The sequence below is a fragment of the Hermetia illucens genome, chromosome 3 (genome assembly GCF_905115235.1).
Source record: "Hermetia illucens chromosome 3, iHerIll2.2.curated.20191125, whole genome shotgun sequence".
NCBI lineage: Eukaryota > Metazoa > Arthropoda > Insecta > Diptera > Stratiomyidae > Hermetia > Hermetia illucens.
In genome coordinates this window covers 16394890-16420468 of record NC_051851.1, presented here as the reverse complement: position 1 = coordinate 16420468, position 25579 = coordinate 16394890, and the positions used below count along the sequence as shown (strand labels likewise).

At 38.6% G+C, this 25579-nt stretch overlaps 1 protein-coding gene across 4 annotated transcripts in view; it reads right to left on the bottom strand.

Annotated features, from left to right (window-relative positions):
* Positions 1 to 967: 967 nt before the first annotated feature.
* Positions 968 to 25579, bottom strand: part of LOC119653075 (C-terminal-binding protein) — a 202822-nt gene continuing 178210 nt past the window's right edge. For 2 of the 4 annotated variants that reach the window (XM_038057559.1, XM_038057560.1), the window contains 4 exons: positions 25156 to 25366; positions 14430 to 14620; positions 2901 to 2957; positions 968 to 1564 (listed from right to left, as the gene is read on the bottom strand). In XM_038057559.1, coding sequence (XP_037913487.1) covers positions 1544 to 1564; positions 2901 to 2957; positions 14430 to 14620; positions 25156 to 25366 — 480 coding nt within the window. In that variant the 3' untranslated portion in view covers positions 968 to 1543. Of the gene's footprint in view, positions 1565 to 2900; positions 2958 to 14429; positions 14621 to 23553; positions 24517 to 25155; positions 25367 to 25579 lie in introns of those variants that run through there. The other 2 variants (XM_038057561.1, XM_038057562.1) reach the window with 2 other exon arrangements.

Genomic DNA, 25579 nt, shown 5'->3' with positions numbered 1-25579 from the left:
AGGTGCTCGTACCAGAGAATCTGGTGTGAAGAATGTTAGCATGTCAGGAAGACTGGGATGCGATCAACTCCATGGTCGTATCTATCCAAAGCAAACTGCTAAAGGCAGAGCAGACTAGAAAAGCGCGGTTACGTACGCCGCGTAGAAACGAAAGGGCACCAAGCTAAAATGAGCTGACTTCGCCCCGTGATGTAATACCGTACGGTGGTTCCAGGGGCATTGGGGGGAGACGGGGGTGGTTTTAGTGGGTAAGAATTCCACACGCTGGCTCCATTGCAAAACACACAATCCGGAGATCGCGCCTTTCCAATCTTGTGCAGGTAAGAATGAAAACCTCCACGCCCACTTAAAAATTGGGTAAGGAAATAGTCTCACCATGCTTCCGATTCAGCCACGCACCTAAGTTGCCGATGAGCCGCGCAGTCTCACTTTGCCAAGAGAGCTGCCAGTCGTCTAGAATGTGTTGCCATTCTTCACGAGCAACAACCTCCTTTGACTTGACGCTCCTTAGCAAGAAGGGCAACGGGGAGCTCTCCCGCCATCTACAACATATAGACGACATGGAAATGTCCAAAAGGGTATTCACAGGGAAAATCGATGGAAGGAAACCTGTCGAAAAACCGAGGAAAGGATTGAAAATGCCATCGACGCCGGCGGTGAAATGGTATTAGGTAAAAGGAAATGAAGGACGATCACTGTCTGAAGAGAATTGGAGACAAATATTTGAGGAAGCCGAGGCCCGAAATGGACTATAGTGCGCGAAGAAGAAGATCGACTATTAGCGAAATCGTTGACATATACAGCTCATATTTTCAAAAGATGGGAGCTGATTGTTGATTGAACACATGAATGAGGTCCAAGTAGGCCTTGGGCGACTGCCAATAAAATGAAAACATGCCTATTTTTTGATTTTTAACAATATATTGTGGGTGTTTGTAAATTACAACATTAAAATTAAACATGATGCTTAAAGTATTGTAAAAAGTTCACTTTTTTATTTTCATCTTAATGCAATTTACTTCTCTCAAATAGTTTTTCATCTTTTTTATCTTTAAAACTTTACTTTTATCATTAGATACCATTACTACACATTATCATTATTTTATTACTTTTACTCTTTATCGTATGCTGAATTCTTGTTTTTTTTTGTTTCTTTCTTTATTTTCATTTTCAATTTTTTCTTTTTGTTTTTTTTTTGTTTCTCACTTTTTCTCTATGTATAATGCAAGTATCTATTTCTTCTCTCTTTGCTTCACATCGCACGCTTCAATTAAAACTGAAACATTATCATAATAAAGTAAGTTGATTAGCGCTTAGTCGTATATAGAAAAAGAACCTTTGACCCAAAACGAAAAAGAGAAATAAAACAAAATGAACAAAAATAGAAACGAGGAATTTGTTGTAAGAAATAAAATTACAATAACTACATGCTAACATCTTAAACTTAAAAATTAAGCTACGAATATAAATGAAAGGGAAATTTTTGTGTGTGAACGTTCATGTCGGATTTGAATTATTTTCAGATAGATCTTCGCTTCAGTTGTTAGTACAAAAAGGGAAAGATCTGCAACAAATTAAATTGGTCAATATTTATCTAGATGAAAATGAAAGTTTGAACGCAACAAACAGATACGACAATGGGTTAATGATTCGTTTTGTTTTATGCGATTATTGGCAACTGAAATATTTCGGAGAATGATTGGAAAACGAAAGCGTCATCTTAAGCATTTGTTACTTTTGCACAGCATTCGATTGTGGAATTAAAATTAGATTGGAAGATTAGTATCCAAATTTCGCCTAAGAACAAATCAAGGGAAGAAGCAAATGGGACAAGGATGACGTGTTTAGTAAAATGTTTGCGTTACACATTAATGTTGCTTAGAGTTATGTCCGGGCCGGTGCACTTTATGAGTTCATTTTTACACAATCTACATTCCTCCATGTTCGCTTTCTCCTAGTATTCGTTTGCTTGTACACTGACACTACTGAATTATCACCACGATTAGATAGTGTTAAATGGATTCCTTACAATCCAACGTTCTCAATTGTTTTCTCATTGTCGATTCAAATTGTTTCAGCTTTCAATGCAATTATTCTCTAATTTCCTCATGGTTTCCATTCATTTAAAATTCAAATCAAAATCTTATTAGTAAATATTTTGTAATGTATCTACAACACTTACATTTACTCGAATTCGCATTTTATATCATTATCATCATCATTCATTATGCTTTGGGGGAAGGGCAAGGAAAACGAGGAGAATGTGTGTTATTGGTCTCTCCCTGGGGGCGGAAGGTAGTTAAAGAATCGCTAATAAAATATTTTATATGAAGCTACACAGTTTTATCGTCGTTTATTATTGTTTTATAGTCTTACTGTTATCTATTGTTTACTATAGTATAGCAGAAGAAATTGAAGAAATATAGGTGGAGGGTAATGATTTACAACTGAAGACGTAGTTAATTCTCATTTCTCTCTTGTCGATATTATCGATATACGCTTACATAAATTAATAAGTTTTTCTCTACTTGTTTCTTTTGTTTTGTTTGTTTTTTACTCGGCGATTCAATGTGACGTAAACTAATACGAGAAAAGTCCTGCTTATTAAAATTTCATACATTTAATTATCTTTTTTAGAGGTTTTATGTGTTTGCTTTTTTTTATAATTTCTTTCTTTGCATTTTTAGTGAAATAATGAAGTTTTCTTTCATTCAATTTTTGCCGTTTAATTTCCTGCTATTTGTAGTCGTCATTATTTTTTCCTGTTTTCTCTTTTGTTTCTTGATCTTTACTTATCATTATTTTTATTATTACTTTATTTAGTTTTTAAATCTTATAGTTTATTTCTACAATTCTCAAGTATTAGTAATATCAGACATTACAGTTTTAAACTATTGTACCTCCGATGGTTCTGGCTTCACGGAGTGATGATTGTTAGGGTCTGGTGCACTTAGCGGCTGAAAAAAAAAAGAAAATGATTAGTCGTGAAACGAACGAACGAACTTAGTTACGAAATTTAGAATTGTCATCTTTAGTTGAGCAAGAATCTGTATTGCTAAAGATCAGTACCAGTCCCTACATTTTTTCACAAAATAAGATAAACTTTTCGGAGGGTCTGGCAAAAACTATCAGGAACACAAGACCACGTCGCTTAACAATTTATGACCCCTTGAACCGACACCGCCTAAGAGATACAGGCTACTAAGGATTGCTCTGCACAACAAAACCTTCATCAACCCCACAATCTCCCTTAGATCATCAAGAAGAATCTCAATCTACACATCCAGCACTCCTTCCATCATCTTTGGAGACATTGCCGGCCCCCCTTTTTCAGCATACCAAGCCTAGTAACTGTAAGCCAGTTAAACATAATATTCAGCTCCATATCAACACTACTGGATCCCCAATCTTTTCTAAGATGCGTCCATTACAATCGCAGATCTCAGTTGTGCAGAAAGAGTTCGAAAAACTTTATAAGCACGTTGGTCTGTAGACCTTCACATAACTCTTGGTCTTCGCCATTTCACTTAGTCCCTAAGCCCAACGGGAACTAGAGACTAGAGCGATTAAAGACGCCTAAATGCCCAGACAATTCCCAACCTCAGCCTCGATTTTATGCAAGCTAACGCAGACTTCCGTATTTTCTCTACCTTGGACTGAATCTAGACATATCATCAAATCCTTGTAGCTCTCGAAAATATTCTGAAAACGGCAATATCCACACCTTTTGGACTCTTCGAGTTCACGAGGATGACTTCAACTGCGCAATGCGGCGCAAATGTGTCAAAGATTCGTTCATTCTGTGCTACGAAATCTTTACTTTTATTTCGTATATTTGGACGATGCTTTAGGTATAAAAGGTTTCGTGTTTCTCAATGTGAGGAGCATAACACAGTTCTTCATTGGCTGATAGCATTAACTCGAGATTAAATGGCTAAGTTCTGTAAATGGCAGTAACCTGCCCAGAACTGAGCGATTTAAATATCTCGAATCAACGCTATCAGCCAATGGAGAACTGCATTATGAAATTGCTTCACGCATTAACCTGGATGAAGTGGCATTCCACAACTGGTGTTTTGTGATCGACGTGTCAGCGAACGTCTCAAATCTAAAATTTACCGCAATGTCGTCCGTCCTGTCGCTCTCTATGGCTCGGAGTGCTGACTGACTATAAAAGACAATGAACGGCGTCACATCCGAAATGAGGATATCCGCGATCGATATGGAGTTGAACCGATCGTGAGAAAACTGCGAGTGAGGCATTTTCGACGGTATGGTCACGTAATTCGCGCCAACAAGAACCTCCTGGCTTTGGAAGCAGTTAATTCGTGCGATTTTGCTAAGTTTGAACTGCTATAACTTTGGCATTAATGGCCAGATTTCCATTCACGTATATACGAAATATTGTCCTCTAGGCTGATACAAAATTTGGAAGTCCTAAGCTGATTTTAAGGGGGGTTTTCAGTAAATTTTTAAAAGTTGGTAGTATACTATTAGCAAGTTTATTTGAGCAGATATCGGAATGGGACATATTTGAGATTTCCGCTAAGCGCACCATCCTGATTTTTTTTCGGATTTTTAGGTTGGGTAGTTTCCGAAAATGAGTCATGTCTCACTTTAAGTAACGTACATTTTGACTCCTTACTCGTATACTTTGCAATTCACGCCGAAACTAATGTCAGTTACTAATCGAAACCTTTCATTTGATACCCTACACGACTATATTTGGTGAAAGTTTTTCTTAAATCCTCCCTTTCCATGTATGGGGAGCCTCCTTTAAACTCCACCTAAATTTATGTCACTCGCCGTATGCGTGAAATTTCATAGTTCCCATCTATCCACCAAATTTCGTTCGGATCGGTTTAGCCGTTTTGGAGAAAAGTCCGTGTGACAAACAGACAGACAGTGAATCGATTTTAATAAGGTTTTATTTTACGCAGAACCTTAAAAAAGCGGGACTGAGATTCAACACCATAACTGGTTCAAACAAGTTTTATGGTTTTTAAGGCATCCACACAGCAAAACCTATGTATGATTTCATGGAATACTCCATTTTTCAGCCCTTTAAAGGCAATTCTTTACTACCTGTTAGCCCCGTCAGCTCTAAGGTGAGAAAAGCCCTATTAAAAAGGACCGCCAAGGTAAGGGCATTTGATCCCCAGCCTCAATCTTGAATGAACTGCGACGTCTTCAACGTGAAATTAGATAACACCCACTTAAGTTATTATTTACTGCAAAAGTTCGATCTCTAAAACTCAGCGAGGAATGCTTGTCGAAATTGAAATTGTGAAATTTACAGCAACGTTATAATAGAACGTCTGTATCAGTAACAGATCCGACGTTTTCAGGTTGGAAAAGACAGATCGACGGATTGAAAACGACAAATTATTAGTGACATTACAGGAGGATAAATTAGCTATTCCTGAACTATCAGGAGTTCCGTACCATCATAGAAAGAAAAATCCAATCCCCGGGATATGTTGAGAATTTTTGTGTTCCCCGCGAGTTATCCCTCAGGACCAAGAAAAACAGCCTGAATATTGACACCCGAATATACAAACCTCACAGGCCAATTTACAAGAAGAACAAGAGATCGCCATTGACATCAGGAGCTAGTTTTCAGGAATTATTAGATGTTTGGCGAGATTATTAAGGTTTTCTTTCTATGTTTGTAAAAGATGTCATCAATGATTTAATTCCATGTTCTGAATCGCTTAAAATGTTGCAAGTGGCCTTCGAAACACAGGCATATGAATGGTATAAAAGATTCAAAAACGGTCGTGAAAGGCTGAATGATGATGAACGTCTTGGGCGCCCACAACATCAATTACCGAAGAAAATATCGTTTCCGCGAAGCAAATTGTGTTTGGAAAATCGTGGTGTATCAACCCGAGAGCATCCCATATGGATCGGCTGAATACATTGTAGTAGATGTTTTGGGTATGAAACGTATCGCTTCTCGTCTCGTACCAAAAAGAACGTCGAGTTGATGTGGCTAAAGAGATGATTACTAACGCAGATAGCGGCTAATGTCATTAGCCAAGCACCGTATTCTGACTGACTTTTTCTTGTTCCCCAGACTCAAGTTGCTATTACGAGGAACGAGATTTGCAACGACAACAGGTCGCCTAGTCACACATTTTCCGCGATGTCTCGCCTCCCCGACACCATTACATGAAAATTCTTGGATTTTTTGAATCTGGGCCGCCTCTCCGTTCAAACAGGGCATCGCCAACCGCCAAATTTTCTCGCAAACTCACTACTCCTTTCCGACTATTGTTGGCACTAATTGAGACTATTTAACTGATACCCCACAAAATTAATTACACAACATTTTAAATTGAGTTTACCTCCCTTCTTTTGATGTATGGGGAAGTACCCCCCAACCCGGTTTGTCGGAAGCGAAAAATGAAAATATTATTATTGTAAGCCTGCAAAAAGCAGTATCTCCTGAAAATCAACTAAATTAATATGATTTCAATTATTTTTTATGCATGGAGCAACTACTACTCTAAGACAACGAGGTATCGAATTGGAAAGGTTTTGAATCATCTCGAGGGAAAAACTCGTTCCAATATTCATGCGATCATGTCCTCGAAGATTTTTTGAGGGGATGCGACCTTTATGGATCTATAATGCAGTCAGGAAGTTAATACCATAGCTCCCAGATTTTCATGGCAAGTTCTTTCGCAAAAGCAAGATGCCTTCTTAATTGTTTTCCGTGGTGAACTGTACGATAGTACGATAGCTTCTCACAATATTCTGGGAAGGTTCTAAAATGTGAGCGCCTATGAAATGAATGTCGCAATATCTTCCGCGAATGTCAGGCTCCTTTTCGATGAGTTTTTCCGCAAAATAAAAACATTGTCGCGTCGTTCTCAGGCTGTCAGCTTCGGCGATCGTTCGTCTTACCGTTATCTCCAATGTAAAGGGCTATTTTATATTTTTATGATTTCACAGAAGCGAAGTTATTTTCCCAGACTTTTTATTCTTTACCGGCGAATCAAAGATGATCAGTGGAGTCGGTATCGAAGGATACACAGAGTGCAGGATTCGCCAGTGTATACCGGGCGAAATCACATTTACTAAGGCTTTCTATCTAGTGGCGACATCCTCCAGCTGGTGGGTGGAAGGGGCTCTGAAGATCTGAGCCAATTGGACTCTGCTTCCCTTGTTCATCCCACAACATTCATGGTCTTAGAAACTCGTGGCATCAAAACGGTGCACAACAGCGCATGATGGATGATGGAGTTCATGACGCACGCATTTCTATCTGCGCTGATTTAGTCAGTATGTTTATTCTTGCTTGACACCCTGAAATTTCCAAAATAAAGCATATAACCTTTGAAAAACGTCTACAGCTCTGCCACTGAATCCTAGTCCCACTTCTTTGTGGTAATCCGCCTAGCAGAGTTAACAGAAAACCCTTTTCAACGAAGCCCGCTATCTCATAGACTTCTACGGAAAATCAAAACAACCCGATCCAAAAATGACAATACTCCAGAAAACAGGCATCTCAGTTTGAACTAAAAAAAATCCAAACTAGGAACACTTATTATACACCTGACAGAGATCATCAGCTAAAAGAATAACGTTCATAAAGCCATCAAAAATCAATTTCAGATACTTTCGAAATTTTAATAGGAATCGCATAAGACAATTGAAAGAAACCATCGATCGAGGAAGCTAAAAACTTCATTTCTGGATTAAAAAGCATTCTACAAGCTCCGCCGTGATCAATGTTAAAAACGTAAAAGCAGATAAACTAAGTTTACATCTACAGGTACCCAAGAAAAAAAGAACGAATCTCCAGCAAAACTGTCCAAAATTGAACTCGAAGGCACTGACAATCATGGCGATCTAAATTCGAGCTGGACTTTAATAAAAAAAAATACACTTTCCTAGCCCCTTTTGCCGCCCATCGTTTCAAAAAATGTCTTCTTGAAATGAGCTTAGACCTTAGTTTTACCCTCCCTATAGAGAAATAAGTGGAAAACCGAAAGTCCAATACTAAGGTTTTGTATTACACAAAACCTTAAAAATCGCTGTCATCTAGACCTGGTCACCCCTTTTCCATAATTTTTTAATTTTCGTATTGCCCATAAACTTCAATTCTGTTACAAGACAAAATTTCAATTCCATGAAAACTAAAGCACAATTTTCCGTCTACTCAAAAGTCTGAAAAGAAATCTCACATTTACTAGTCTCATTTATAGGAACACATGAATAATTCCTCGCCTATCTGAAAAAAACCATTTTTCTCACTAATGTTTTTGAAATCGAACACCAAAGCTCGGCGCTTCAGGTAAGAAAGGTGTAGTTGATTCTCTATGTAAAAACATTTGGCTGCACGATGGTTCTGCCTATATCTGGCTCGTAGTGTAAATATGTTAAATATACCCGATATTCAATTCGACTCGAATGGAACTTTGGCCTACTATAGGGGGTAGGTAGGTAGATAGGGCATATTATAACTTTGTTAATAACAGTATGATTTCCATCAAACTTTCCAGTATGATGCTTCCAATCAAATCCTATCCTATCCTCCTACTATCCTCTAGGATGAACTTAAGGATGGTTCGCACTAAATTTTCGAAATACGAAAATATACTATTATTAACTTTAAAGCAGATATCATAATGAAGAGTATTGTGAGGCGAAGAACCAAAATATCGGCGAGTTGGAGGTCCCGCCAACAGAAGACGACGGACAAATATTGCGACAACCAAGTATAGAAGAAACTGTCCATGCAATTCATCGGCTTAAAAATAACAGGTCGCCAGGAGCCGATGGAACTACAGCCGAATTTCTTAAATATGGAGGCGACCAATTACACCGGGCGGTTCATCAACGTATGCTCAAGGTGCGGGACAGCGAATCAATGCCTGACGACTGGCAACGATGCATTATCTGTCCCATACATAAAAAGGGAGATGATATCACGCAGTGCAGCAATTATAGAGGTATCCCGTTGCTGAGTAACATCTATTAGATATTCTAGATATTCTCCACTATCTTTCTAGGTCCGATAGCCCCATCCGCCCAGAACATCATTGGTCCATACCAAAGAGGCTTCACTCCAGGGAAATCAACAACAGATTAGATTTTCTCTCCGTGGCAAACGGCTGAAAAACTATTGGAATATGGACATCAGTTGCGCCATCTTTTCATCGACTTTAAGAACGCCTATGATAATTCGATACCCATAAAGCTGTCTTGCGTCCTATACTACGATCCTCGCTCCATCTGAAACACAGTCTGCCGTGTCTTTTTTGGCGATCAAAGGGTAGTATAGGTCCTAGAGTGGAATATATCCACGACGGAGCAAAAAACCTGGGAAAACTACAAAACCCTATCTCAATCCCCACGTAGTCATCACGGGCAGCTTATTCTTAATGAAAAACTGCAGACGGAAAAGGATGATAACGAACTTCCCGCGCCTGAAAACGGAAAAACTTGTACCAACCGGTCCTCCAGATTGAGGGTTGGGTCGGGCTGACAACCCTACACGAAAAACGATTGTTACGAAGCCATAAAAGGAGCCTTGAAACGGATGGATTTCACACTCTATATCACTACCTCACTACCTCAATTATCCGAGCCTGTCACTGGTCATAAGCTTCTAAGTTTCCATCTAGGGGATCATAGCACTCCAAAGGTGCCGAGGTTGTTGGATATGAAATGGCCGATTTGACAATCAAATGAAGTTAATTGCGATTTTGCTGTACCACACCACCACCAGTTGGCGTTGTTGGTGTCGGATAAGGAAGTATAAATACTTCTACATTTAATCAAGGAGTCATTTGAGTTTTGACCATCGTTGTGATAACAGTGAATAAAAATGAGTTCAAACTCGGTCATAAAGCAGCGGAGGCGACCAGAAACATTAACAGCGCATTTGGAGCTGATATGGTAAGCGAACGAACCACACGACGATGGTTCAAAAAATTCCGGTCAGGCGACGTAAATCTTCAAAATGAACCACGTGGACATCCAGGACCATCGCTTGACAACAAAGAGCTGCGTTTGCTAATCGAATCCGGCAGACGTCAGTCTGTGAGAGATATTGCAGAGAAACTAGGCGCACACTATTCGACAGTTTCCCCTGAAAAAGTTCGACAAATGGGTTCCGCATGCCTTACGGAGCACCTCGAATGGAAATTTGCAGTTCTTTACTCTCCCGCAACAGAAGCGATCCCTTTTTGCACAGAATAGTGACATTTGATGAAAGTGGATATTATACGACAATCGTCGCCAATCAGCACAATGGCTAGATGCTGATGAGCCACCGTACCATATGCCGAAACCGAGCCTCCATCCCAAGAAGGTAATGGTGACTGTTTGGTGGTCTACAACTGGAGTTATCCAACATTCTTTTTGGCACCTGGAGAAACGATAAATGGGGCGAATTATTTTTACCACAGACCCATATAATTTTCACCCTGGCACCCGTTTTTCCGCATAATTTTCATCCCGGGCCCAGATTTTCTCTTCACGGTCCTTTAGGCAGAACAATCCAGGAATAGCTCAGTGGTTAGAGCACCAGGTTGTCATACGGAAGGCCGCGGTTCAAATCTCGCTGGTGGCAGTGGCATTTGTATCGTGACTTGAAGTCGGATACCAGTCGACTCAGCTGTGAATGAGTACCTGAGTCAAATCAGGGTAATAATCTCGGGCGAGCACAAAGCTGGCCACATTGCCCTACTGTACTGTAGTGTCCCGTTACGGTCTTGAATGAAGTGCTCTAACACACTTCAAGGCCCTGATCCAATATGGATTGCTGCGCCAACAATTATTATTATTAATCCAGGACAACGGAACTCCGCCATGCTACAGTATGCTGGTCCCAAACCCAAGTAAAGGAAGAAGGTTTGAGGCAACGTACTTTGTACTATCCTCAGTAAAACAAAAATAAAATGCTGAAATCAGGCAAAGTGATAAATAGAGTATAGTTGGAGTTATTCCACTATGCTAAATCCTACCTGATCTCTCTTGGTGATAGGTCCCGCGACAGACCGCCCAAGTACATGCATACAATGTCGTTACACACATGATGATCGGATTGAATCACAAGCCTCGGAGAAATGCTAGGGCGTCCACCTCAATCGACGCGGCAGGACGGGCCCCGGTCCTGTCGTGAAATGGGCAAGAGTTCTTAACGCATGGGCGGCATCAGGGCATAAGCAAGTTAGTCCGAACAAAACAAATACGTGTCTGCACGCTAAATGTTGGTACCCGAATTGGAAAGACCGAGGAACTCACAAGAGCCCTACGGAAAAGGCACATTGATATCTGCGCTCTGCAAGAACCCCGATTGTCTGGTAAAAATGGCTATAAACTTCTCTATTTTAGTAGCCCACACACTCAATATGGTGTTGGCATTGCCATCTCAGAGGGTTTCCGTGATGCCATTAAAGAAGTCGAACGATTTGATGATCGGCTGCTGAAAATCACCATTATATTAGCTGATCGCACTATTCACTTCTTCATCGCGTACGCACCACAGACAGGTCGACCCGATGCTGAGAAAAATGTCTTCTGGCAAGTTTTCGATGAAAAGACTTGTCAAATGCCTGCTGACGGCTATATCATCATTACCGGCGGCCTTAACGAACATGTCGGTGAAAAGGCAGACGGTAACAGGTGCCATGGGGGAAAGGGGTTCGGAGTGCGCAATGAGAGTGACGAACGTATAATTGTTTTGCGGACACCTATGCCCTTGTCCTCATGAATAAACCATTACAAAAAACTTTACGATAAACTGGACACTCGGGATAGCGAGGGAGATCTGTATCGATTTAATAAAGGCCGTAACGAACGTACACAAGATATACAACACTTCTGTTGCGTTAGTGACAAGAACGGTACTTTGCTTACCAACCGTCGAGCCGCAGCGGATAGATAGCGAGAATACTTCGAGCAGATTTCAACGGAAGAATTTGTTCATCCTCCGCTTCCACAATCATTGCCGACATTGCATCTGTCAGCAACTGAAGTCGAGGCGACAATAAAACGAATGAAATCGGGGAAAGCCACAAGAACTGACGACATCGCATCTGAGCTCTGGAAAGCGAAGAACACTGTGACTCAGTGAATTCTTTAATGGGGTTATTCAGGAAGGAAGAATACCATCTGACTGGCAAGACGGTATCACCGTTCCAATATGGAAAAAGAAAGGTAGTCCAGCAGAATGTTCAAATGACCGTCCAATCCGGTTACTTTTTTGACGACCGATCCTCACGAAATAAGCACAATCAATGTCAGCGCCAGTGATCTGCCCAGAACTGAGCGATTTAAATACCTCGGGTCAAAGCTATCAGCCAATGGAGAACCGTGTTATGAAATTGCCTCACGAATTAACGCAACCTAGATGAAGTGGCATTCTACGACTGGTGTTCTTTGTGATCGATGTATTAACGAACGTCTCAAATCTAAAATTTACTGTCGCTCTGTGGTTCTGAGTGTTGGCCGACTATAAAAAATAATGAACGGCGTCTTGCGGTAATGGAGACCAAGATGTGGAGTGAAACGTGTTGCTCACATCCGAAATGAGGATATCCGCGATGGTTATGGAGTTGCATCGATCGTGGAAAAATTGCGAGAGAGGCGTCTTCGATGCTATGGTCACGCAATGCGTGCTAACGAGAATTCACTTGCCAAGATTGGTCTGAACATCGAAGTCGATGATAAACGACCAAAAGGCAGGCCGAAACAACGGTGGCTTAATACGCTGGATGGGCATTTAAAAGCCCCGAGACTGCACCCAGATCAGGCATTCGATAGAGCCAAATGGCGGAACCGATCAAGACGAGCCGACCCCGCTTGTGAACGGGACAAAACTCAAGAAAAAGAAGAATTCAGGACAATGGAGCGTTCTCAAGAAGTTCCAGTACAATTTAAACAAATCTGACGAATAAATGCCCAGAGAAAATCCTGCGAACTTTTACAGAACATCATATGAAGTAAACTTTATATCTTCTCCTTCTTTAGAAATGAAATAAAAAAGGAAGTAAACTATCTTCAAAATTTGTAATTTTCCAAGTACATATTTTTTGGTTCCGATTCGATAGGAATACATTTAGCCCCTGTATATAATAAACCAGGACATTTTTCAGAACTGTTTATGCACAAATTAAGGGGTTAATTTATTCTAATCATCAAATGATGATGGATCAATTTTTATCTTTTACAAAGAAAGTGAAAAACACTAGCCCAAAAAATCGCTGATTCATATAATGACATCTTTTTAACTGAACTCTGCACCCATCTTTCAAGCGATGTTAGATTTGAAATATAATAAGATTTATCAGGCAATGTATTACATGCATGCGATTCCAAATTGCAAAGTGCCAAAAACTGTTAACAAACGTCCTCCATCTGAATAATTATAAAATTTGATAGTCTTGAACTGTTATTGCTTTTATTTCCCAATGTTGGCAATCAATCAAGCAATCACAATGTTGCTTACGCATTATAATTAGCCACGAATTCATGGGAAATAAAAAGGCCTGAATCATGTATCTTTTCGCACGTATCTAACATTTTTTTGCAGGTTTTTTTACAGATCTTTTTTTTTTGTTTATTGCAGTGTTTGAAGTGTGATTCATTTTGGGAAACGAAATATAATTCTTCTTGTTATTTTGAGAGTGTATGGTTGAAATGAGCTTTTTCTTCGCTGATATTTCGAGAAAACATGCAAGTTTTTATCTTTTTTGCTATCACTATCACATTTCCATGTAGTGCATTTAATTTCATTCATGTCATTGGCAACAGATTCATTCATTGCTATATTTTCGAACATTCCATTTAGTTTTTTCTTTCTTGGACCTCGGTCCGTCTTTTCAAGTTCTTATGTGTGATTTGAATCTTGGGCTTTATTTTTCATTTTTATTTTATTTTGGGACATGAGATCTTTTAAATTTAATTCATGACTTGTAAATTAATATTTTTGAATTAAAAGAAATATTTAATCGCAACGTCCTTCTCAATGTAGGGATTGATTATTTATTGTGGTTCTGAACATTTAACGCTATGTTTAAACAAATTTACCAGATTAGACAAAAAGATATACTCTATTGTTAGCAAGATACTCCAAACTTATGTAATGGAATACAAGCCTTTGTAATTGTTCTAAGATTTCAAATAAATATTGAATGAAACTTGCATTTGATTATTTTTTTTTTTCAACTGAATTGAATTAAACGGCGAATATCCATTGTGCGGACTATAAAATCTTTTTTTAACTAAACGCCGCAAAGCAACAATTACCTCCAAATATTCACACCTGTAACCTTACATAATAGATACAAAATATCATTTTAATTCTAATAAATCTTCGCTCCTGACAAAATAAATGCTTGCCCAACATTCCTAGGTCATATCCTTAAAATTCTAGATAAAATATTCTATAAAAATTCATTTTTACCTACCGATTTACTCACAAGTCCAAGTTGTAAACCAACTTGATTAGGCTGGGGTACAGCTGACACAGGTGGCGCCGAAACTGCCTGAGAGGGAGGTACTGTCGGTGGAGCATGGGCTCCAGCACTGTGCGGTACTTCGTGCGGAGTTGTGCTGTGTGCCTGTTGAAGCGCGCCTGAATAATATCCTCCATTTATTCCTGTCATATTTTAAAGTACATAATATATGTATGATTGGATTTGTAGATTGGTTATTGATGAGTTTGGATAAAAGGAATGACATTTAACGGGACAATTTTCGGAAACAAAAGGAATTATACGTGGGAAATGAGTTAGTAGTAAGGAAACGTGTCTAACATCAATACATAGACTAGCACACCAATTATAATCCTAATACACAGCAAGACAGCCCAAAAATATAAATTACTCAGTTTACTTACTTTTGTTTCTTCTAATTCGGAAACCTAAAAATAATCCACAATAATGGGGATTTATTTCCATCTTTTGTCCTTTTTGCACTTCACGTGATTGACATACTCAATCCAATTATGTTTCCAGGGAAGCAAACTTCATTAAAAAACCCATAATTCGAACATCTGATAGTTACCAAGGGCATCTACAAACTCCAGAGCTCTATTGAAGATTGGATGACACCTCCCTATATCAGACGTTGATAATTTTTGTCATCTATTTTTAACGGGACTCATTAGATAAACTAATCAACAAGTCTAAGAAAAATATAACTAATCGACATCAAAATATTGTGAAAAATTCCCCCGTTGCCTTTGAAACTATTCAACAGACAAATAAGAGGCAATTTGTAGAAGGTATATTTGCAACTATCATGAAGAAGCATTAACTGAAGTATTCCTTCTATGCGAGAGCTGACCTTTATACGTATTTTCAAATCCGCCCAATTCTAATTATTCTTCTAGAGAGAACACATTTGTAAAATATTAATAAAAATTTTTGCTAAGAATCTTTGAATGGGCTGACCCTTGTTTCAGTTCCTCTCATGACTAACCGAGATGAACACACTTCTCCTCTACTGTCCTACTTCAAGTGCTCTTGGGGGACCTACTCGTTTATCATCTTGGGAGCAGCTACGCAATTATCGCATCTTAATGTGTAACCTGTCCACTCCCACTTTCGTCTTCCGATCCCATCACATACAAACCGAGTTTAGTATCAGGCTCGTGTACTTCCATGGTACATCGGAGACACGTGTTCACGATGGTTTGAAGCTTTCGACTGATAGTGGTGGTCACTTTTCATGTCCTACCCCCATGTAGTAACACAGAGAGAACACTAGCGCAGAATAATCTGAACTTAACCATGATGTTGAGAAAACTCCATTTAGATCCATCCAGATTTTAGACAAGACAGCGAAAGCGGACTTTGCGCTGTTAATGCGTGTCGGGCACGCTTCATAAACATACAAATTGATCGACGCCCTCAATGATCAGCCCATTAATGCAGATAGAGACAGTGCAATCGCTCATCACACTGAGAACATGCATGAAGAACGTCACCAATAACAGCATGGAATAATATCAGTGACAAAATGCAACCCTGGCCAACTCCGCTTTGGACCTCAAGTTCCTCTGAGACTTTAGCCCGGTGCAGCACCTGACAATTTGCGCCATCATATGTCACTCTGATAATAGCTGTTCGTTTCTCCGGCAAGCCCTCCTGCGTATAGCACACTAGATACACTCCCTGTTCACGTTATTGAAAGCTTTCTCGAAATTAAGCATGTGAACTGAAAATCTAAACTCCGTGAACTGTTCCAAAATGATCTGTAAATTGTTGCTGGAGGATCCGGAGCGGAAACCAGTCTTCAGGAAAACTTATCTAAATTGTTACAAATAGCATAGGCATTTTTCACGCCTAAAATTGTGAATGCTTTTGATGGTTTTTACTCAGAAGAATTTTTCCCCAGTAACTGCCTTAAGAGTTCGTCTTGAAAAGATGGGGTTTCGTAGGTATAAATTTGCTTGAAATGGACTAAATATCGCTTCGGTTACTACGCCAGATCAATGCTTTCCTATCCTAGTAATCATTGCGAAATGACAATATTCTAGAAAAGTATCCGATGTCACACCTAGATCCCAAAATTCCATAGCAATTTGACGTTTTATTTGGAAGTTGCAGTAGTTTTAGTAATGTGTCATTAGTGATTTCGAGTAAAGGGATGAATTAATAATTCCTACTGGAGCTCTACTCCAGGAAAATTAACAGGCGCGGTCGTAGGAACATCGATAATGTTCAACGCTCTGAAAGTCTAAGTGAACCTGATAACCAAGAAAACGTGTATGTGATGCAGTGCACTGATGTGCGCCCAAGTGGTTGCGAGCACATGACTGCGGGCATGTTGTGTTGCACAGCTGTTTATGGCTTGCCACATGGAATTGCGAAACCCACACAAGAAAATTTTCTAGGCGCTACACGGTCACACCAATACATTAACCACATGGGTTATTAGCCAGATAACTACCTTGTCCCTACCCCAAAGATACACAACGGCACTCCGTGCCCCTTTGGCGCTGGGGTTGCTCCTCCTATATACAATCTTCTTTGGATAAGTGAAGATTGAAAAAAAGCAGTCGAAAATTTGTCAGAAAACCAGCCAATGGAACTATCAGCTTTTGCAAGGATAAAACACACTCTTTAAGGAAATTTGAGCGAAAAACTGATTTTCTTTCCAGGACCACGAGGTATATGGTTATCATTGTTTCATCTATGTTCTATGAGGATTATAACTACACATCATAGCCGTCAGTTGGTCGAAAAGTTATTCAGCTTCCTTCAAAACTTCCCAAGACGTCTGCAGTCTTCCTCCATTGTTCTGTACCAGATATTTCTAGAATAACGTATTTATTGGCTATCCTGTGGATGGATTTTATTTGCTAAAATTTTCTATCAGAACAGAAATACTGTATTTCGGGAATCAACCGTTCCCTTCATCAGTGCGCTCTTGAAAGGGACCGTTGCTTAGTAAACTGCAGTATTTAAGCTACTTCAAGGAAAAAATGTCAACAATCTTGACACTATTGTACTTCAATTCCATTATCATCACACTTAGTGCTGTGTCCAGTGAGCAAGACAAGCACAAAGCCGAACACAAACATTCATGACAACCAGAATTCGAGCCCAGAGCAACGAGATTAACGACGTTCTCTCTTCACAACCTTCGCACTGTCAAAGCGAACCATGCTTAATAACAAAACATATTACAGCCTGCCAATATTAAAAAGGAAAATTTGCACAGTAAAACAAAATTAACAAGAGATTCGACCAATATCGCTAGGACAGGGAGACATGGGCGAAGAAATAATGTGCCAAACTGACAATCAATGTCTTCCGGCAACAAGCCCCACGGACGAATTGAGATTCGGAAACACCAGTGGGCAAAGCACGAAGAACGAATGGTCGATAGGGAAATTCTTAGACACAAAGACGAGGCAGATGGCTGACTACCGCTTGGAATTTCAGGAAACAAGTGAGAGGAGTTAATTAACAACGCCATTTACACGTTGCTTGGCTTTCGAAACTGAAGGACGTGGTCGACCAATCAATAAGAATGGAGGCGGAGACTTCGGGAGACCAAGAGATTGTGGTGCCGAAGAAGAAGAAGAAACATTGAACAGAGTCAGAGCTAGTAAATCAACTCTCCTCTTACATACATTTGTCTGATAGAAGATACAAAGTTATCTTCAAAGGCAGAGTAAACTGTAATGAACCAGAAGATAGTGCCGTGGAGTATAATGAGGGCTTCTACATCGATGGATTAACAACAAAATAGAACTCTATAGGAGGGATCTATTTCTCAGATTAAAAAGAAAAATAGGCTTTCCATTGAGGAAATATATGCCGGTCTTTCAATTTGAAAAGCAACACCCTGGGTGATTGAAGGACAGACGCATCGTATCGATATTGAAGCAGCCCCGAGAGCGTTGCACGATCAGTTAATCATCTTAAAAAATCACTCCAGAATACGGTCAAAATACTGTGGGCATCTGATCTCACACGAAGAGGGAAATGGAACCTTAAAAACTGCTTACAAAAAATGGAAACAAGTTTCCCATAAGTACAATTGACAGAGCCTCCATACCACATGTTGCGAAGTTTATCCTGTAGAAAAATAGGAAGACTGAACATACAAGGTGTGTATTTTCAGCAAGAATTGGGAGTGGATGGCTTGACTTTGAAAGCGCCCTATTTTGGCATTAGGCTGTTGACTTTGACTGAGACGTGAATACATCCAAAAATAAGTGTTAGTAATAATCGTTGGCGCAACAATCCAATTGGATCAAAGCCCAGTTGGAGCACTTCATTCAAAACCGCAACGGTACACTAGTACAATGTAGGAGACAATGTGGCCAGGTGATCAGGTACTCTTCTATCCGACATCCCGTCATGACAACAAATCCCTCTGCCACCAGTGAGTCTTGAGCCGCGACCTTCCGCTACGACAGAAACGTGTGCGACATTTGTTGAAGACGGACAGGCGTTTAATTGCTTGTGTAATCGGGAACACCTTAGGAATCGAAGAAATTGTTGTTGATAGGGGAGCCGGTAGTGTTGATTTGGTGCTGCACATCGTGCTTAACCGGTTGGGACAAACTAATTTCTATAGTGATGTTTCGATACTTTCAGACGAGTTCGCGAATACGAAGGTCGGCAATGTCTTCGGAAATAATAGAAAGAGTGTCGTTTGCGCTGCAGGATCTATTAGGACTTTATTTTGCTGGTTCACCAACAGACCATAGTGACACAGGAAGTCAGCGCCTAAAATGAGGATCCTGATGGTAGCAGCAAATTGTCGGGGCCGCTGAATACCCCGGGGCGCGACTAAACGAACGCCCATTTTAGGAAGCAGATCTCGACCTTGACTGTGATTGAGATCAAGGGTATTTTTTTCTGAATGTGCATGGGTTGGTGCTTGCTCATCTCTGGTGCGTAGACCAAAATGGTTATGGGAAGGATACCCAGAAAATAAAACGAACATGTATTTAATATGCCATATTTACCACCAAATAAACAGCATTCGCAGCCATTACTTATTTGTTGTTTTCATTTGTAAATAACTTCTGCTGAGTGGTATCAATTACCTTGAAATGCTTCAAAAGCGTGATCCACCGCAAGACACATGTGAATGGTTTCGACGAGGTGATATCGACAAGGGCTACGGAAAAAAGTGCGAAGATGTGAAATTGCTGGCATTATTGGGCGAAGATGATTCATCAACACAAGAACAACCTACAGAGCAATTGACCGTAAGTCAATAAGTACGTTTACGAAAGATTCAGAAGGTCGCAGGTGGGTACCACATAAGTTAAATAAGAGAAATGGAGAGACGAAAAGCACCTGTGAAACGGAAACGGAAAAAGTCAAGGTGAGACCGGAAGGGGTTGATCTATTGTGATCAGTTAAAGCTCGGGGTAACGTTTAATACTAGTCGCTAGCAACAACAATTGGATGATTTGAACCGTTTGCTGCTTGAAATACGACCAAAATAGAAAAAGAGGCAACACAAGGTCATTTTCTTTCATAGCAATGCTGCATTACATATTGCAAGACCAGTTTGTGACACCTTGGAAGCACTCACCTAGAAATTTCTACTATATGCCGCTTACTAGCCAGGTTTGACTCCTTCCGATTAACACTTGATTGCAAAGATGGGTCACGCACTCGTTGAATAGCGCTTTGGTTCTTCAAAAGATGTGAAAATATGATTCGGTAAATGGTTTACGGCGAATTTTTACAGGCGTGATATCCTCAAATTGGCCAAAAGACGGAGAAAATATGTAGGTAACAATGAAATATTACTTGAACAAACTTTCTTTTAGCATATTTTCGGAGTGAACATCTTTTTGGAGCAAATAAAATCTGCATTTCATGGTGAAACGACATGCATGCAAGCTCTGAAGGATATTTCTGACTTCTAGGGAGCGTACATAACGTGGAAAATTCGCTTGTAGAAGTGTGGTAAGTCAATGTAATTTATTTTTTAATCAAAACGGAACGGCTTTACGAGATTCAGCAAACAGAATCACCAGCAGAAATAAAAAATACGAAGATCTTACGTTACATTGAAACCACACCACCTGGATGAAGTGCTGTTCCAAAACTGATGTTCGTTGTGATCGACGTATCAACGAATATCTCAAATTTGAAATTTACCGCAATGTCGTCCATCCTGTGGCTTTCTATGGTTCTGAGTGCTGGCCAACTATAAAAGACAATGAACGGCGTCTTGCGGTAATGGAGCCGATGATGTTGTGTTGGACTAATGGCGTGACACGTCTTTATTACAAAATCATTTGAGTGGACATTTGAATAGATGATGAAAGATATTTCGGAACTTAGACACCGTATAGTGGCAGCTTCTTGATTTTTGTCAAGTTTTTCGGGTTGAGTAGTTTCTGAGAATGGGGTCGTGAAAGAAATGATCAATTTCGACCCCCCGCACTCCCCATCTTTCCAAAAAATTTCAAAACTAAGAACGGCCTCGAAAAGTATTAACCAAGACTTTTTATTATACCCCACATGACTATATTTGGTAAAAAAATGTACACCTACCCTTAAATTCGACGCAGAATAATGTAACTCACTGAATGCGTGGGGGTTCACAGTTCCCACATTTTCACCAATTTTGGTGACAGACAGACAGACAGTAAACCGATTTTAATAAGGTTTTGTTTCACACAAAACATTAAAAAAACGGCCCCATCAATTGGCCGCCACGTTCGCCGGGTTTAACATCGCCAAACTTCTTTCTTTGGGGATATGTTAAATCCATGATCTACTCCAACAAACCAGCAACACTTGTTGAGCTTCGCAACAATATTGAACGTTCAATTGGCGAAGTAGAGCTTAATTTTTACTCGACAGTCATGGAAAATTATAATAATCGTTGGCGCAACAATCCATATTGGTACACTACAGTACACTGTAGGAGGCAATGTGGTCAGCATTGCACTGGAAAATTGGGTTTCCCTTATTCGGTCCTGCCGGTGCTGGCAAGGCAGCCATATTAAACATCCTTCCACAATTAATGGCATTAAATTCTCTTCAAAATAAAAAAAAAAGTAATAAAAAATACATAAACGTTGCGTTTTAATTGAAGTTTAAACAAGTCGGAAAACCGGAATCTTGACGCTTTAGGTATAAAAAGTTTTGTGTTCCCCTGTATAAGGAGCATTACGCAGTTCTCCACTGGCTGATAGCATTGACTCGATATATTTAAATTGCTCAGTGCTGTCAACTTCAACAACCTGCCCAGAACTGAGCGAATTAAATATCTCGGGTCAATGCTATCAGCCAATGGAGGACTGCTTAATGAAATTGCTTCACGCATTAATGTGACCTGGATGAAGTGGCATTCCACAACTGGTGTTCTTTGTGATCGACGTATTAACGAACGTCTCAAATCTAAAATTTACCGGAATGCCGTCCGCCGTCCTGTCGCTCTCTGTGGTTCTGAGTGCTGGCCGACTATAAGAGGCAATAAAGGGGGTCTTGCGTTAATGGAGACGAAGATGTTGCGTTGGACTAGTGGGGTGACATGTTTTGATCACATCCGAAACGAGGGTATCCGCGATCGATATGGAGCTGCACCGTGGAAAAATTGCGAAAGAGGCGTCTTCGATGGTATGATCACGCAATTCACACACAACGGTGGCTTGATACGCTGGATGGGCATTTAAAAGCCTCAAAATTGCATCCAGATCAGGTATTCGATACAGCTAAATGGCGAAATCGATCACGACGAGCCGATCCCGCTTGTGAAAGGGACAAAGGCTGAAGAAAAAGATTACAATTATAGTGAGAAGAATCCTGGACTAACATGATTCTAACAACCAAACCGCTCGTGATTTTAATACTTTCTTCTATTCATCCAAACTCATCGGTCATACAACCTCCTACGAATCTGGCTGAGAAAAATCAGTATTTTTAAGCCAAAGTTCGGCCCAATGGCATTTACATATATGAGGACTATTGTGTTGATCATTTACTCCTTGTAAAATTAGTCAAAAAGCCATGAAATCGTATCCATCCAAAAAAAAATAAATTAATTACAATGAGTAATGGTTCCCTGTTGATTTGATATGCACTTAGTAGTCTAAAGATGAAAGGCACTGTCAGTTTGGTAGCTAAAGCCAACTACAGAATGAATAATATACAACAGATATTAAACACTATGAACTATTACATGAAAGCTATTGTTACCCAACACAGATTCTCTTTTAACGTAAAACAACAAAATAACTCTGTTACAGACACATACTACACACAATGTAAACACTTGCCTTAAATGTATCGTCAAATAAGTACCATCGAGGCAAACCAAAAAAAATATGCACAACCCAAAATGAAAATTTAGCAAGCATATTATATGCACATTATCCAATAACAGTTAATAAAACACATAGAAATCCAAAATACTCTCCTACACATTGTACTTTTTTTTTTATATTGATTTTAATTAACATAATTCTAACTGATTCCATCATCCCTTTTACCGTAAATTATTGAAATGTTATTCGCACGTAGAATATAAAATGATATAATTAATTATGAGAAATAAAATTTGTCGCACTTTGCTGAGAACAAAGAGACAAAAAAAAAGATAATTATTTCAAAAACAATAACAGAAAAAATAACAAAACGTTATTTGTCATTTTAAAAAATTATTTTTATTTTATGTTTTCCTTTTTTTGCATTATTCTGATTTTTACAAGTTATATTTATAAAATACATAATTAAAAAAAAAAAAATTAACAAAAAAATCATTTTTCGCTTTCAAATTACTATTATTTTCTGGAAAAAATATTTGTTTATATTTAAATCGAATTGCATTCTTATAAACTGAACAGATTCACTTCTTTAGCAGCCATTGGAAGATTTGTGTTTTTTTGCTTTTATTAAAAACAAAATGTGAATGTTTGTTGCATTTTCTTACTTGAAATTAACTTTAATTTCAATTATATCTCTCTTTGATTGTGTTTCAGTTGACCTTCTCTCTTCTAACAATAATTGCTTTTCCCATTATTTGTAATGTCTTACTTAGATTTCATTTTTATGTATTCTAAGGCGAAAATAAACGCGGATGATGAGATCATTTTCATTTTATCCTTTTTTGTTTTTTTTTTATTTCAATTTTCAACTAACAGTAAAGAGCAAACTGTGTAAAAGCGAGTAAATTTTGGATATTGTGTGTTTTAATTTCTTTTTTTAGTTAAATATTTTTCAATTAGGAAAGTATTAGCAGCGCATGAGTACGGCCATAAAAGTTATACATAATTTCTGATTAAAAGAAAAACAACAACAAAGAAAGCCAAATAAATGTTGTTAAAGGGAAGTGTAGAATGTGACAGTGCTTGTCATAAAAATTATTTTGAAGCTTGTAAGCGGTTTAAAAATGCACCAACTGTACAGACGAAAAACAATGAAGATGAGATATCACGCTACCAAGCAATTTTCTTCCTTCAGAAATTAAAAATAATAAAAAAAAAACTACAATATTTACATAAAACAAACCAAACTACGAAAAAAATATCACGACTCACTGGGAATTCAAGTCAAAACTGTACTTTTTAAAGCCAATACACAAAAAGCTACGATGACAATCAAAACTACTTGTCCAATTCTGTACAGTGTCTAATTACGTTTTTCTAGATCAACAAAAATATACATTCGAATTATACCGAAAGAACTGAATCTAAACGAAAATCAAATACACCGACGGACTAACAAGTACAAAATCTAGAGTCAAAATCTGTGTTTACTTTCACCTTATACACATAATTTTTATGACAAAATCATCTTTATTAATATACTTCGTTTATCTATCATTTAATCGAATTAAAAAGTCTCAACTTTCTAATTCTTCTCCTTAAAAACAAAGAAACGATCGATTTGTAGAGAATTCTTTTAATGTACAAAAAAATAAAATCGTTTTTATCTTTTTTTAATCCATTTCACGTCCACCTTCTACTATTTCTCTCCCTTTCTCTTCATTTCAATTATGAGCTGAATAGATAGTTGACCGCGCCTCAAACTCACTTAACCACGTACTTGTCTTTAAATTCTACAATTAAAAATAAGATATCTCTCCATATTTGTATAATTTTATGTAGTCAATAAAGAAACAAAAATATACAACGTGCGTACGTGATTAACGCTTTTCTTTTCTATCCAAGCATGAGAGTGTCACGATATTTACGCGGCCAGAAAAATGATAAATTCTAAATGTTGATATTAAACCAAAAGATCACTAGCAATTTCTCTTGAATGATACGGTTTTCTCAGATACAATTAAAATTAAGTAATTAAATTACAAAAAAAAGGCAATAAAAAAATGTGGATGTAAACAAAAAGGACATTACCGAGAAATGATTTGTTCAATGAGCGAGAAAATAATATCCATAATCAGATACGAAAAATAAAACGTTTAAAAAAAATAATAACAGAACGAAATGTGAATAAGATGTAGCAGAAAATCGTTACATATACATCAAGATCATCAAAAAAAAAGTAATGCATTTGTTGTATTTTTTACTCGTATTTACGGGATGAGGAGAGGGGGGGAAGGATAAAAAGGATAAAATTTTTTTTATATAATGATAGGTGATAAAAAAAGGTTTGTGGTTGTGGTAGTGATGATGGTAAGTGGTATTGTGATAGTTACGACTTTATTTTTCCGACTTTGAAATCAACAACTGTTTACCTTCTGTGTAAGCAGCCGCGGCAGCAGCTGCTGCAGCCGATCGCATGAAATACTCCTTATTAACACAATTTCGTAGAACTTCCGGAATATTACCGACAATTGCTCGTCGTATTTCGGTTGCTGCCATTTCACGCAATTCAGTTGCAGATGCTTCGCTATAGAAGGCTGCATGTGGTGTACAAATGAGGTTTGGAACATCCTTAAGGGCTCCCTAAAAATATAAAAAGAAATATAATTGAATATATATATATACTATAAAAACGTAAGACAACAAGGACCACTTAACAATAACCAAAAATTGTGAGCGCATATTTAATGTCGGGCCCATCTGGCAATCCTGTAACTTTCGACAGGAATGTCAGATTGACAAATAACATACCGGGTTTGAAGCGTTTGACTCCGAGAACATCGAGTTATCGCCGTT